The sequence below is a fragment of the Protopterus annectens genome, chromosome 9.part0 (assembly GCF_019279795.1).
Source record: "Protopterus annectens isolate FY-2018-M chromosome 9.part0, PAN1.0, whole genome shotgun sequence".
NCBI classification, from domain to species: Eukaryota; Metazoa; Chordata; order Ceratodontiformes; family Protopteridae; genus Protopterus; species Protopterus annectens.
This window is the reverse complement of record NC_056743.1, coordinates 1,191,494,577-1,191,511,115: the sequence shown is the minus strand read 5'-3', so window position 1 is coordinate 1,191,511,115 and position 16,539 is coordinate 1,191,494,577. Positions and strand designations below refer to the sequence as shown.

The 16,539-nt window shown below is 37.3% G+C and overlaps 1 protein-coding gene and 1 long non-coding RNA gene across 2 annotated transcripts in view; one reads left to right on the top strand and one right to left on the bottom strand.

Annotated features, from left to right (window-relative positions):
• Positions 1-223: 223 nt before the first annotated feature.
• On the top strand, positions 224-1,836 carry LOC122811927. The gene is made up of 2 exons (XR_006366314.1): positions 224-1,699; positions 1,778-1,836. It is a non-coding gene; the product is annotated as an uncharacterized LOC122811927 (long non-coding RNA).
• The window catches only part of SERPING1 (serpin family G member 1), a 373,810-nt gene continuing 358,518 nt past the window's right edge, over positions 1,248-16,539 (bottom strand). Inside the window, exon 10 of the mRNA XM_044084098.1 lies at positions 1,248-3,680. Coding sequence (XP_043940033.1) covers positions 3,421-3,680 — 260 coding nt within the window. The 3' untranslated portion in view covers positions 1,248-3,420. The remainder of the gene's footprint in view (positions 3,681-16,539) is intronic.

The following is a 16,539-nucleotide window of genomic DNA, read 5'->3' as shown; positions in this document are numbered from 1 at the left end:
CACACACACACACACACACACACACACACGCATGCACGCATACACTCACAAACGCATACACACACGCACACACATGCATATATACACACACACAGGCACACACACACACACACACACACACACACACACACGCACGCGTGCGCACGCGCACACACACACACACACACACACACACACACACACACACACACACACACACACACACACACACACAGTGCTTTATTTTTGTAACAGTGATTTTTAAAATTAGCTGTGTTGGAGTTTGATTTGAAGTCTTATATTCATTGTTTTATGGATTACAACTGCAATCGTACAGAATAATGACAGAGAGAAAATACAAGTACCACTGACATTACATGCGGGATGGCACCCACTAAAGTGGTAGGGAAAGTGTTATTTTGCACACTAGTCAGTGAGCACCTTACTAAACATTCATGCAGAGTAAAGCAACCTGTATACCACCAGGCAATGTGTTCATGTATTCAGGGCATAGGCACAACCTGTATACCACCAGGCAATGTGTTCATGTATTCAGGGCATAGGCACAACCTGTATACCACCAGGCAATGTGTTCATGTATTCATGGTATAGGCACAACCTGTATACCACCAGGCAATGTGTTCATGTATTCATGGCATAGGTACAACCTGTATACCACCAGGCAATGTGTTCATGTATTCATGGCATAGGCATCCAGGGTGGTAGGATCAGGTCCACAGAAGATGTCACTTATGGAGTGCAGGCTGCAATATGCCATGATCACAGTCTTCATGGATCGCACATTTATCTTTCAGGTGTATGTAAATAATGTGCACAGAGACTTTCCAAACTGGAGTAACTTTGTCGGTGACAGGTAACTTGTAATTTTTGCCAGGGCTGTTATCAGGTATTACAGCTACACCTCCTACACTTTTCACATTATCACACACATAAATGTTCATAATTCAGCCTTCTTTTGTAGTCAGTGTGATATGGCCAGTTTCACTGAAAAGATATTCCACTTTAAATGATCTGTGGAATAAAAATGAACTCACTGCATGTAAAGATACAAGTAAAAGTATTCCTGCAACAGTTTTGTAAAATGGTTTGAGGATGGATCTTTCATTCTTCCCCTTGCCCAAAATAAAGGATGCACTATGTGCCTGTATTACAACTAATATTGATGACAAAGACAACAGGTCTGCAGTTTTACAGGCGGATTGCTAAGGTCTACATCAATGTTCATTTATGTTTTCATACAATGCTTGTCAAGATGAAAATAAATCTTTATTGAAGTCCAAACTACAATGAAAGCAAATACAAATTATAATTCAATTGTCAGTAATATAATATTACAAAAATGATAGGTAAATGATTTATTTTTACTGACAAATACTGATGCTTCAGATAGGAATGTTGCTCAAATTCTAAAATATTATAATCTTGTTTGCTGCTACAAAAATTATGAAGGAATATAAGCAAGCTTAAACATCTTTTTAATATAGTTTTTTTAAATATGTCACTGAGAGTTCCTGTAGCTATTAGTCATCATTTAGTAACTTTAGAGAGATTTAATGGGAGCTGGGATCAAAAAAAGATTTGAAGGTTAGGAAAGCTCTACAATGGTCATTTGTACACCACAAACAATGCAACTAACTCCCATCACAGCATGCAAAGATAAAGCTGCTGCCTCCAAGTATCAGTGCTTAACATCCCTTAGGTGTGTATGTGACCAGTTCAGAAATGCAGCATTCCTTAGGTGTATATGTGACCAGTTCATAAATGCAGCATCCCTTAGGTGTGTATGTGACCAGTTCAGAAATGCAGCATTCCTTAGGTGTATATGTGACCAGTTCAGAAATGCAGCATCCCTTATGTGTATATGTGACCAGTTCAGAAATGCAGCATTCCTTAGGTGTATATGTGACCAGTTCAGAAATGCAGCATCCCTTATGTGTATATGTGACCAGTTCAGAAATGCAGCATCCCTTAGGTGTATATGTGACCAGTTCAGAAATGTAGCATCCCTTAGGTGTATATGTGACCAGTTCAGAAATGCAGCATCCCTTAGGTGTATATGTGACCAGTTCAGAAACGCATTCTGACACAGAGCTGTTATCCGTTGTTTATAAGGCACACTCAGTAATGCACACATCCTTAGTGCTGTTCAGGTGCAGAAGACAGGCTTAGTGGAGTTTAACTCCCTACTTTTGCTACAGCCTGTATAAGTAAAATCTGCTAAAAAAGGCTGCACTGCATTCTTTAGCTGGTGTAGTGATTATTTAATTACTAGTCCTAAAACTAGTGATTAACTATATCCTGCCATTGTGAGTTTAAACAGCATGTAATAATACCCTGCACTTGAGTGGGACATTTTCTCGCTGAGGTGATGTACTATGCATATTGCTTCAGCAGCCTGGCGTGAAATGGGTTTATGTGTGCATACTACACAGTATCCCATCTAAGACAAGGCTGCGTCAGCAATTTGTGCAGCATTCAGAAGCAAGTAACACTAACAAGACTGAGGAGAAAAAAACTGTTCAGCATCATAATTGTGGTCTAAAATGGTGTTTTTTTCCTTTTGGGAGTGCACCATCCAACATAAAGACCACAGATGATTACAGTGTGGATTATTATCCTGAGAGTACAAGGTCAACCCTATTAATTTCTCACTCTTGAAGTTGATGTAGTTGAAATGGTTACTTTCTTAGCAGCTCCCAAGGACTCTCGTGTGAGGGTACCTAAATATGACAGCACCCATGTGATACGTATTTGATAACTTAATTCAGATTAAATGTCTTAAACTTGGGCAGTTTAACAGTGATAATCCACAAGCCAGCTCTACTTTCAGTATGTATGAGACAGACTTAGCCATAGCTGTTACAGCTGTTTCTAGGTGCTGCCTTCAGTCGCATATGATCAAATTAGAATTACTGACTTAATTTCCAAGAAGGATGAATTTACGGACATATAATGCATAACTTTTTTTGTGCGGCTAAGTGGCTAGCAGACGTACAAATACCGTTCCTTCATGAACATTTTACTTAGTAATTAATATCTCCATTGTACAGGTTTTTAGTCTATAAAGGGCAGACCTTGCAGTTATCATTTTTATACAGTTTATTCACTGCATGCAGTGCAGGCTTAACAATGGCTGACTTTGCATGCTTTGTTCAGTGTATACAGGACAGGCATGAAATGAGTATGCCTCAGATGTCAAGTGTGATTTGTAAAGTATAAATATTTGATAGACATCAGATGTTAATTTCAAATTAAGCAGGGTAAATATGCTTGTTGGAATTCTGCCACCTAAATGTGCTTGCAATAATTTGATCAAAACTGTTATTTTAGTACTTTTGCTTTCTCATGGAACTCAATAAGTAAACTCCCTTTATCCAATACTCTTGTAGGTATGGCACAAGTGTATAAACAACAGTTGTATTAAGCTTTTATGCTGGGATCTTGAACCCTTCCTATGAAGATGGGGTAGGCTAGCTGGTCATCCCAAATGACCACAAGGAAGGGCTGATTCACTTCAAAGAAACTAGCTGTTCGTGATAGGGTGATGCTGCTGGCAGCAGCGGCCTCCACGCCTTCCTCATTGAGTTCCAGCACAGCCCGATGTTTCGCATCTGTGAGAAAAAGGCCCGCTTGGTTTGACATGCCGCATAGGTTAGGACTAGTGACGGTCTCCATGATGCCTAAAGAAATGACAAGAAAGGCAAATGTTTATATATTCCAAACAATATATATGTTTCTTTCTTTTATATTTGTTTACAAAAAATGAAATTGAAACATCAATTTCCATTTTTTTTTAAGGTAACTAATCTTCCTAAGCAGTGTGAATAAGATAACAACTGGAAAACAGTAATATTTTGCAGATACAGATTTAATTCTCTCAGCCCTAGCTACAATACTCAGTTCACCGAACCAGATTGAGTGATTGCTACTAAATAAATGTTTGTGGCGTTACTTCATTTAACCAGACCACTGCTATCATTTGATTACTCCCATCAATAAATATTTGTGCCATTATACAGTAGGAGTAAGTCTAATGTTGTTATCTAAGGGTCAAAGTGCATGAAATAAGTATGTCAGACCCCAAGAAGCTCTGAAATATCCCACTGACTGAATCAGATGATAGCAAAGACAATAATAACTCACAGAAATGATATGTCAAAACTTTAGCACATACTTAAAATTCCTTTGAAAATTATCATATACAGTCAAATAACACCCTGAGTCTCATTTTCAGTGTTTATGTTTGCCCAAATAATACACATTGTCAGCTGTCACTGTTCTTCAACAGTCCCTGCTTGTGGTCCCCACTTCAAAACCTTCCTAAACTTAGGTACCCCCAAAATCAAGACAGCTGCTAATCAGTATTACTTTTTCTTATTCTTTTTAAAATAATGGAAAATCACTTTGTATTCCATACGTCCTCTCATTTGCCTCAGAATCAACATTATGGCCACATGTATTGGAATCATAAAAATTACAAAGCAATAGGGTCAAGTTGCCATTTACACCTTGGTACTACCTACCCTTATCTTACCTGCTTTTTCAAGGAAGAACAGCCCCCCAGTCATACCAGGAGTGAATTTATGAATATCCATCCAGTTATAAAGCTCCTTTGTGAAGGAAGATAGTGTATCACAATTCTTAATATTGATTGGAAGTTTGTTCCAAGGAAGGGGTAAGTGCTGCATGATGAAACTATCTCTCTAGCACATTGTTATTGGCCTTGTTGCCTGATATAGTGGGGATGTTACTGCTGAATACAGTGATCCATATTTTTCAGGTTCCTATTATATACTCGAAGAGGCATTTCTTCAAATGCCTCTTCATCGACCGTTAAATAACAAAAACATAAAACAGCAAACGGTCATATAAGCAATTTCATTCTAAAGAAATCGCTTGGCCACCTCTGTTACTTTGCCGTTTTCCCCACTGTAGTGTGATCTTGGAGTTGGTATATTAAGTTAGGGGGGTGTGGGAGGCACAGCCCCATATGTTGGGGGGTGTGGGGTGCAAAGCCACCCACTTTGTATTGTTTGTAGTGATGTGTTATTTTGTTTAGGGTAAGTGATTTCTTACCCATGGAAAGAAATCGTTTATATGCTCATTCACTGTTTTGTGTGTTCGTGGTTTACGGGTCGATAAAGAGGAGTTTGATGAAACGCCTCTTCGAGTATCTAATATAGACCCTATTTTTCTGTCTGCCACGTTTCCAGGACAGGCCAAGTATGTATGTCACAGGTTGTAAGATAAGCTTCACTATTTGCATATAGGTTGCATATGATTATTTTTATGCTTTCATACTGACAGGTGCTCAGTGATGGCATGATATTACCATGATACCAGTGCTACAGCTGGCTAGGACACATGTATGTCCTTAGTGCATCCTTATTGAGGTGTTTTTGTTATATGCGTGTCTGATATGCAGTATGTAGCATACATTTCTCATGTGTCAGATGCTGATGATGGCCTTCAGAAGATTTTTTTCCTCTAGCTGAATCATCTCAGCTCCTGTCTAATGGTGACCAGTTACATCACACCTCCAATAATTAATGTATTTTCTTCAGATATTTTGTGCTAATTATGTGATACATGCTACATGCATCACAACATGTTGTGGAGGTGTACAAGGACCTTCCAATTCTCATGGCCAATATTGTCTTTGCACCTGACATACAAATGCACTGTGAGATTGTGTACCTGGAGGATTCTGTTATATACAATAAAAGCATTCACTTAACCACTGTGACCCTTTACACACAGATATTGCCTTAGACATTACTGCACATGGCACTCTGGTCCTTCTGTAGGAAAAGTTCACTGATGACAGAATATGCATTAGTGTTCCAGCAAGGAGAGAAAACTGTGCTTCACTAAACTGGATAAATGATTTAGCACTGAAGCTGTCAAGTTAAAAAAGGAGAAAAATCATATTCATTAACAAGAATGTGTGGTACATTCAGATAGTTATATATTAATTGAAGCTGCTTGATGTTGACTACCTCCATTTTTGGTGTAGCACTAAACAGCAGCTGCATGAGGTACAGAATAATAGGCAACACATGATATACAGGGTTCCTATTAGATAATTGAAGGCGCATTATATTGAATGCATCTTGGTCGAACTTAAAACAACGAAAAGGCAAAATAGCAAAAACATCACTTGTATTATGCAGAATCCTCAATCAAGGGTAAAGCACCTCAAATACAGCAGCTGCAAATGAATCTCAGAAAAACAAAACTGAATGAGGCAGCAAACACGACTATAAGAAGCTGACCATTTATTCTTTTAAAACAATGAAAAACGAACAAAAAATCTTATATCCAGTAAGCGCTTTCACGTTCAAATAGAATGCTTCATCAGACTGTTAACTACTCAACATTAATTGTCTTTAAATACCACACTATTCCATTGGCAAACCAATCGTATTCCTAGCTCATAAATATTAAGTGGATAGAACTGTGCTGTGGTAGTATTCTTTCATTATTCTGTGTTCACAGTTTATAAAATCTCTCCATACATCAAGTATTAGAAACATAAATAATAATAAATAAATGTCATGTTAATATTTAAAAATAAGTATATGTATTCATATATATATATATATATATATATATATATATATATATATATATAAACCTTATGTAAAGCTGTATGTGGAGCATATTAGTCTGATGAAAAATATGAATAAAAATGAAGGCATACATCTAAGCATCATAAAATAGCATTTTTAAAATAGATATGTATATCTACTTGTGAAACTAAAAACTAATTCTGTTCATGTCTTAACTCTATTGATAAAGCATAAAATGTCTTCATCAAAAACATCTACATACATATAAATATATCAAAACATAATTTTGTAGAAAATCTATATGAAACATATATACAGAAGCAAATATAGAAAGAAATTTCATCTGCATTAAACCCAAATGCTGTTGAACAATATATAAGAAAGCTGGTGGATGTTACTTTAGTTCTTAACCTTTCTCCAGGCATGAAGTTTCACTAATGTTTAACATTCCTGGCTGCTAAAAAGGGCCTCAAGGAGACCCTATCATTAAGTCCTGAACCTCTATCTGCTTGTAATCTCAATATCTACCTCATTTCCCTTTGTTCAGTGAAATTCTTATAGTCACCTAACCTAACAATTCTGTATATTAATTCTATTGCCATGAACCTAAAACCATGTGTGGTGCCATTATTCATAATGTGTTTTGCTAACACGCTATTCTCATCCTCCTTATTTATCGCATATATGTGTTCTTTCACACGTTCCCTTAAGGTTCTATTAGTCATGCCTACATAGAATGAACTGCATTTAATGCAAGTGGCCAAATAAATCAAATCTCGTGTCTTGCAATCGGCATATGTACTAAAATTATATTCTTTCCCTGTATCGGGGTGAATAAATTTGTTATCATTCAACATATAAGAACACTGATTGCAGCTTCTACATGTAAAAGGCCCTTTTCTAGTAGATCTAAGTGTTTTTTTCTCATTACTTTCATAGCATAACATACGTTTCAATGATTTTGCATTTTTGTAGGTGAATCTGGGAGTGTCCCCTACCATTGCACACAGCTTCTCATCAACAGTTAAGATATTCCAATTTTTTGCAAAAATGTGTTTAATCTTCTTATTATTGTTCGTAAAAGATATACAGGGAAGGAATATGATAGAGGTTCAGGACTTAATGATAGGGTCTCCTTGAGGCCCTTTTTAGCAGCCAGGAATTTTAAACATTAGTGAAACTTCATGCCTGGAGAAAGGTTAAGAACTAAGGTAACATCCACCAGCTTTCTTATATATTGTTCAACAGCATTTGGGTTTAATGCAGATGAAATTTCTTTCTATATTTGCTTCTGTATATATGTTTCATATAGATTTTCTACAAAATTATGTTTTGATATATTTATATGTATGTAGATGTTTTTGATGAAGACATTTTATGCTTTATCAATAGAGTTAAGACATGAACAGAATTAGTTTTTAGTTTCACAAGTAGATATACATATCTATTTTAAAAATGCTATTTTATGATGCTTAGATGTATGCCTTCATTTTTTATTCATATTTTTCATCAGACTAATATGCTCCACATACAGCTTTACATAAGGTTTATATATATATTTTTATATGAATACATATATGTATTTTTAAATATTAACATAAAATGTATTTATTATTATTTATGTTTCTAATAATTGATTTATGGAGAGATTTTATAAACTGTGAACACAGAATAATGAAAGAATGCTACCACAGCACAGTTCTATCCACCTAATATTTATGAGCTAGGAATACGATTGGTTTGCCAATGGAATAGTATGGTATTTAAAGACAATTAATTTTGAGTAGTTAAAAGTCTGATGAAGCATTCTATTTGAATGTGAAAGCGCTTACTGGATATAAGATTTTTTGTTTGTTTTTCATTGTTTTAAAAGAATAAATGGTCAGCTTCTTATGGAAATGTTTACTGCCTCATTCAGTTTTGTTTTTCAAAGAATTCGCTTGGCCACTTCTGTTACTTTGCCGTTTTCGTCACTGTAGTGCGATCTCGGAGTTGGTGTATTTAAGTAGGGGGGGTGAAGCCCCCCACTTTATGTATTATTTAAATTTTTTTTTTTTGGAACAGCGATTTTTTTCCTTTGGAAAAAATCTCTGTTCTGAGCTTTTGAAATTGTAAGCTTTCATTTACATGGGTTTGATTATTCATCGTTCACTTTTTTAAGCATTCGATGATATCATATAGACCCGATATATGCCTGGTGTTGTTCACTAAACCACTCTGCATCTTGAAACCTTGCAGATACAAGATTACAGCATCATTGTGAGAAATATGCAGCTTGCAATGATTTGAAGAATTCCTGTGCCCAGGAACATCAATATGCTGACGGACTGCAGTCCTCCTAGATGTGAACACTTGCTGTTACAGATCATACACGTGGATTATAGAGGATTAGTGGCAGTCATACACATGGATTATAGAGGATTAGTGGCAGTCATACACGTGGATTATAGAGGATTAATGGCAGTCATACACATGGATTATAGAGGATTAGTGGCAGTCATACACATGGATTATAGAGGATTAGTGGCAGTCATACACATGGATTATAGAGGATTAGTGACAGTCTTCCCAACACTGTGCACACTTGTATATTGCAAATGGCATATATATTGCTGGAGATGATGGCTCTGGGCCATCATCTCTGAGGTACAATTTCCCATCTGCAACATCATATGTGTCTACTAATAGTACCACAGATGATACTCTGTGGTCAACTGTCTCTGCATACAGAAAGCACATCTTCACAGATGCAATGTATTTCAAGCGTGCTTATGTTGACATATTGTTACCAAACAATATCTTACACACAGATACATCCACATACAGCACTAATCTATCAGTAAACAAAACAATTAATCAATTGGGTAGTTTTAAATTGGACTGCAGGAAATTTGCAAGCCTCCAGTGGTATCTCAGTTTCCAAAGCAGTTCTTTCAGGCCTGAGTCAGATACTACAAAACAGAATGTGCTAGTATCTGCAAGTCAAACCTAGAAGACTAAGTCCTAAATCAAATAAATCCAAGTACTGGCAAGAAAAGGAATAGGGAGCCAGATATTAAACCCAACCATACCTCCCAACTATCTAGATTTCCATAGAATGTCCAGATTTTGTATCCTGTTATTGGTCTATTCCTCATAAAATTTGTGGTTTTATAGCAAATCACAGAGGACTGAAATCACTAAATAATGACAGACATTCAAGTTTTAGGCTCCATATCCTTCAGAAAATGCATGTAAATGCCAAGTCAGTTATTCTAGCAACTTTCTAAGTTTGTAAGAGCAGTATTTAAAATCTGACCCTATTTTTGAGTCTTTGTTCCCCCACCCATTATTTTTGGCTCTGGTCAGCTTTCTTGTACAAAGAAGTTGACAGGTATGAATCCAACATAAATATGCCTTGTAAAAAGAAAATGTAGCTGATTCAGTCAACGCCCTGGGCTGGTACTACAAGCCAATGTCCAACCTCCTCAGCACTTGAAGTGAAGAGCAAAAATAATAAGCAGATTGTTACACCATAAAAAACAGATGTTCTTCTACAGACACACCTAACAGGTGGCAAGATGCACAGGTCCCATCTCTGGATCCTGCCCCCAACCCTCCTTCAACTTATTTTATTAAAATAATAATAATAATAATGTCTTCTTTTAAACTGTAGCAAACAGTTGCTACATTTTTACCCTGCCTGCATGGAGTGCTACATTGCTCAAGCTTTAATTTAAAAAAAATGTCTTCTCTTTAAACTGTAGCAGAGTTATCAGTGGCTGTCATACCTCCAATCTGCAGACATTGAAAATAAGTCCAAAGGCACATGAAAAGCAGGTACATCAAGCCAAAAATCTAGACATCTAATTAGCATAAAATGTGTATAACAAATTGCACATAACTCTTCCAGCTTCCAATAGGAATGTGAGATACGACTCAAAAACAAGTGTATGAACAGAAAGTAATACAAATGATGGGAAAATATAAGCACATTATCAAAGAGATAGTGTAAAATCTGAAGACTTTAATGAACTTTATTGTAGAATTCTACTATACAAGTTCATTTATTTTTGCTTCTGAAAATGAAGATGTAAGATGTGTGTCCTCTTTCTTTAAATTATTGGTGCCACTAGTGTGTTGGTCATGTAGTGTGGCTTTCTGTGTACTAGACAGTTTCAGAAAATGTGTCATGACAGGAATTCAGAAAGCTGTCTGATGGAGTAAACCAAGCCTGAAAATAGGAGCAAAATCTCAGAAATAGGTACATCATGTGTAGGGATAAATCAGGCCTTAAAATAGGTACAGTCCTACAAATATGTATAGTTGAGAGGTCTGTGTGCATGTATTTTCTGCTGACTACCATAATCTATAGAACTTTATTCTATTTAATCAACCAGAGCCAGATGCAATGAGACAGATAGTGGAGAAGAAGCTGGACATGAGGATTCCTAGACTTGGAGAAAGCATATTACAAAGTCCCAGGAAAGCTGATTTGAGTAGTCCTGTGATGGTTTGAACTCCCAGAAATATTGGTAGAATTAGTGCAGGCTGTGTACAAGGACCCAATGACACAAGCATGAAACATGTTCAGACTCAGAGAGGACTTCCCAGTCAGTGTGGGTCTGTATCAGTGTTCAGCTCTGAGCCCAGGGGCGGCTCGTGGCATAGGGCTGCCGGACTGCAGCCCCCTCAAAAAGAAAAAATATTTTTATGCTCAATAGGGGACACAAGGCGTCTGTGCACTTTTACAGTGCACAGACCATGGGACGTCCGGACTGCAAGAGGAGCAGCAGTGACTCGGGACAGTGCCTTAGGGATCTCGGGAAGGAGCATGTGGATCTCGCGGGAAGGATGTATGTACGGACGTTAACTCTGGATGTATTCATTCAGGTAAGGTGCCTTTCAATTTACAATGTTTATTTTTCTTGAGTTTGTGCTTTTTCTTTTTATTTGTGTGTGGTGCTTGTGCTTTACTGGAGTTTGTGTATGGTGCTTGTGCTTTACTGGAGTTTGTGTATGGTGCTTGTGCTTTACTGGAGTTTGTGTATGGTGCTTTACTGGAGTTGTGTATGGTGCTTTACTGGAGTTGTGTATGGTGCTTTACTGGAGTTGTGTATGGTGCTTTACTGGAGTTTGTGTATTGTGCTTTACTGGAGTTTGTGTATTGTGCTTTACTGGAGTTTGTGTATTGTGCTTTACTGGAGTTTGTGTATTGTGCTTTACTGGAGTTTGTGTATTGTGCTTTACGTGTGTGTGTGTGTGTGTGTGTGTGTGTGTGTGTGTGTGTGTGTGTGTGTGTGTGTGTGTTATGGTGGTGTGGTAGGGAATGCCTCAGGCTTGAACCCTGTACCCTGTATGCAGGTGTTAAAGACTTGAGTTCCCTACCCACCACCATTTTTCAGATTTTTACCTCATATTCGATCTGATCTGTTCCTCATAATATCTGTGGTTTGTAAATGTTGCAATGCTTGATATTTGATGGTGTAGTAGTAGCATTGTTGCCTCACAGCTGCAGGTTCTTGGGTTTGATTCTTGGCTTCCTTCTTTGTGGGGTCTGTATCTTCTCCCTGTGTTTGTGTGGGTTTGCTTTTGTGCCCTCCCATGTTACAAAGACATGTCTGCATTATTTCTTCCTGGGCCTCTGCTGAAAATTTGTTTATTTGTTCCAAGTCAGACTGTCCTGATTAAAAATGTTAAATAAAATTGATAGGCATTTGAATTTCAGACTTAAGGGTTTCTGAATGTTTAATTCCTTGCGTATTTGATGGTGCAGTGGTAGTATTGTTGCCTCACAGCTATAGGTTTTCTGGTTTGATTCTTGGTTGGGGTGGCTTCTGTGTGGAGTCTGCATCTCCTCCATGTGTTTGTGTGGATTTGCTCTGGTGCCCTGCCATTTTACAAAGACGTGTCTGCAGTTGTAATCCCTGCTGAAAATTGGTTTTGTTCTGTCCGCAGTAAAATTGACAGGCATTTGAATTTCAGACTTCAGGTTTCTGAATGTTTAATTCCTTGCATAATTGATGGTGCGGTGGTAGTATTGTTGCCTCACAGCTACAGGTTTTCTGGTTTGATTCTTGGTTGGGGTGGCTTCTGTCTGCATCTCCTCCCTGTATTTGTGTGGATTTGCTCTGGTGCCCTGCCATTTTGCAAAGACGTGTCTGCAGTATTAATCCCTGCATCTCTGCTGAAAATTGTTTTTGTTCTGTCCGCAGTAAAATTGACAGGCATTTGAATTTCAGACTTCAGGTTTCTGAATGTTTAATTCCTTGTATAATTGATGGTGCAGTGATAGTATTGTTACCTCACAACTATAGGTTTTCTGGTTTGATTCTTGGTTGGGGTGGCTTCTGTCTGCATCTCCTCCCTGTATTTGTGTGGATTTGCTCTGGTGCCCTGCCATTTTGCAAAGTCTGCAGTATTAATCCCTGCATCTCTGCTGAAAATTGTTTTTGTTCTGTCCGCAGTAAAATTGACAGGCATTTGAATTTCAGACTTCAGGTTTCTGAATGTTTAATTCCTTGCAGATTTGATGGTGCAGTGGTAGTATTGTTGCCTCACAGCTATAGGTTTTCTGGTTTGATTCTTGCTTGGGGTGGCTTCTGTGTGGAGTCTGCATCTCCTCCATGTGTTTGTGTGGATTTGCTCTGGTGCCCTGCCATTTTACAAAGACGTGTCTGCAGTTTTAATCCCTGCTGAAAATTGGTTTTGTTCTGTCGTAAAATTGACAGGCATTTGAATTTCAGACTTCAGGTTTCTGAATGTTTAATTCCTTGCATAATTGATGGTGCGGTGGTAGTATTGTTGCCTCACAGCTATAGGTTTTCTGGTTTGATTCTTGGTTGGGGTGGCTTCTGTTTGGAGTCTGCATCTCCTGCCTGTGTTTGTGTGGATTTGCTCTGATGCCCTGCCATTTTACAAAGACGTGTCTGCAGTATTAATCCCGCGTCTCTGCTGAAAATTGTTTTTGTTCTGTCCGCAGTAGAATTGACCGGCATTTGAATTTCAAACTTCATGTTCTTCAGAATACATAGTAGCACAACCTTTTTTCTAGCAATTTTCTAAGTTTATAAGATGAATATTTTAAATTTGTCCCTATTTTTGGGACTGTATTCCCCATTATTGGCCCAGGTTTTGTGCTAAGGTTGACAGCTATGGCAAGAACTGAATTCACTGAATATGGACTGTAGAATTGTGCATATTTACTGATAAAGGTGCACTGTAGAATTGTGCATATTTACTGATAATGGTGGACTGTAGAATTGTGCATATTTACTAATAATGGTGGACTGTGGAATTGTGCATATTTACTAATAATGGTGGACTGTAGAATTGTGTATATTTACTAATAATGGTGGACTGTGGAAGTCTGAGTAGACTTTTTATGATAAATGTTCTCAACTGGGCAGTTTTGCCATTATGGGTGCATATGTTTTGTTTCATTGCTTACTGGAAAAATGTTCAAAACAAATTTAAAACACCCTCTAACAAGTGTACTGTATTGTACAAGGAATATAATTTTTAGTACAATGAGGAAGGTGTATCAAAGAGCACATGTATGTTTCATATGCAAGGGGCCTATGATTGAAAACAGCCCAAAATTAATCTTTATCTGCCACTGGCAAAATGTATTTTCTTTGAATGTGGGTTTCAATGCTGTTTCAATGAATGTGAGTTTCAAGGGCAGAGAAGTTTTAATGCTAAGTTTTCATTGTGAGACTGCATTGCTTTGTTTAACAGATTACTGAATGTTTGTGCTGTAAAATACAAAATAAAACTTTCAAATGAAGTCCAATCATTGAAGTAAAGCAGTATGCACATTAGTGTTTATGGTAAATGGAGTGAAATAGCCAAGTAATGGTTAATTGGAATGGCTGCAGAGGCTCCAGTTCAACCATTATTTTGTCAGGGGGGGAAGGGCAGCAAACTCAGACAGGCCCAGCTGAACTATACCTCCCAACTGTCCAGATTTTCAAAGAATGAATAGATTTTTGCTTCTTATTTTTGGTTTGTTGTTCATAAAATTTGTAGTTTTAATTCCTAAATGATTTGCCAGAAGTCACTAAATAATAAGTTTCAGACTTCATAACCTTCATAAAATGCATGTTAAAGTAAGAGCCGTTCTATCAACTGTCTCAATTTATACAAGAGCAATTTTTAGTACTGTTTATATGTGCCCCAATATATTTGGCCTTGTTCAGATTTACTGCATTAACAGGTTGAGAGGTACATGCAAATAAATTGCTTTATAGAATTAGGCATAGCCAACCTCTCAACTGTCCCCAGTTTTGGCTCAAAATGTTGCTCTTCCCCTAATAATCCCTCCAAAATAGCAATTTTGGAAGAAAACATGGAGGGTTTACAATTAAGAAATAACTGTAATAATCAAAGTTATAGATTACTTGAAATGCATGTAGATTCTTTTATTTTGTCAGCTGCTCAAGGTAGCAGTACTAATATTAAAGTGTCCCTTCTTTGACAGGTAGAAGCTGTATTGTGTGTCTATTTTATATTTTGCATCACATTTTTGGTCCATTTTTCATAAAATTGTGTTTTAAATTAGTGACAAATCACTAAAGACTGAAGTTAGAAAATGACAGACATTTGAGTTTCAGATTTTATACCCTTCAGAAAATTCATACTAATGCAAGACCTATTCTATTATCTTTCTAAGTTTATTAGAGCAATATTTAAAATTGTCCTTCTTGTTGTGCCTTTGTCCCACTTGGCTTTGTCCAGATTTCTTGCTCTTGAAGTTGAGAGGTATGACAAATGTGTCAGGGCCATCACAGTCAGCCAGAGATTTCAAATTGTGACATGCTTGTTGCACCCCACTCCCCCATGTAGTGACTCTGGATGTGTCCAAGCAAGGCAAGGAGTAGTTGTATCTACCTTGGATGGGGAGGACACACTGCATAAGTACTACAGTGGCTTTTCATCTGTCCTTGATTTTGCAGAATGGTCTGGTTTCTGTCATATTTTTGTACTGTTGATTTATGCTTATTACTCAAAGTGCCTGTTGCTCTGTGTTTAAGTAGCAATGCTTTAATGACCATAAGGTAAGCTTGTCTGACATCGTAAGATGCAAGTAAGCTTTAATAAGCATACTGTTAAAGAATTGCCAACATTGAAAGCCTTTCTGTTGTTGCCATGCAGAGAATACTTGACTAGATAATGTATAAGCCTTGGGTATTAAAGGACAGGATTCCATTATTTTAAAAGCTCATTACACTTGTTGGAGACTTCCAGTCATCTCTACAGGCTTTACCCGTAAACTAAACAGAATGCCAATCATGTGTGGTCCATAACCTGTACAGTAATCCTTTAAGCAATGTATCTTGAGCTTGTTTCTTGTTTGCTTTTCATTTTTACTTTTATCATGTTTTCCCCATGAAACGTTGTCAGGCAGCAGGTCTTTTTGGATAAGAAACATTTTACAAGTGGGGGCATCACATAGATTTCTACTTTCAGCATGTTGCTTGGTACTTTAATAAAGCTGAATATATTATAATTAGAACTGCAGTGCAAGGAGAAGTAGTTTGAGTTGAGTGCTTCTGGTTTTTCTTATACTTGATTTTGACTGGCATTCCAGTAATGTATTTAAAAAGTAATTTATTTTTCATGCCTCACAACCTTTTGTTTCCATCTAGATATTAAGTAAGCTGTCATGCAGCCAATGCATTGAAATATTTTTATTCTTCTACACTTATTTTTGTCTTGATTGGACTTTCATAATGATGGTTTGCCACCCAGGGCAGCGTATTTAATTAAAGTTAGTTTTTTTGTGGTTTTGTGCATAGCTCCTCCCCTTTATGGTTGACCACACCCCTTCCCTTTGACCCCGCCCATTCAGCGTCTCCTGCAGCCCCCCTGTGATTTGAAGTCACCAGCCGCCACTGTCTGAGCCCACTGCAGTTCATAATGGTGATGCACTACATTAACAAACAGGTTGTTTTTGGCAGACCAACAAAGCTGATGAAATGCAAGA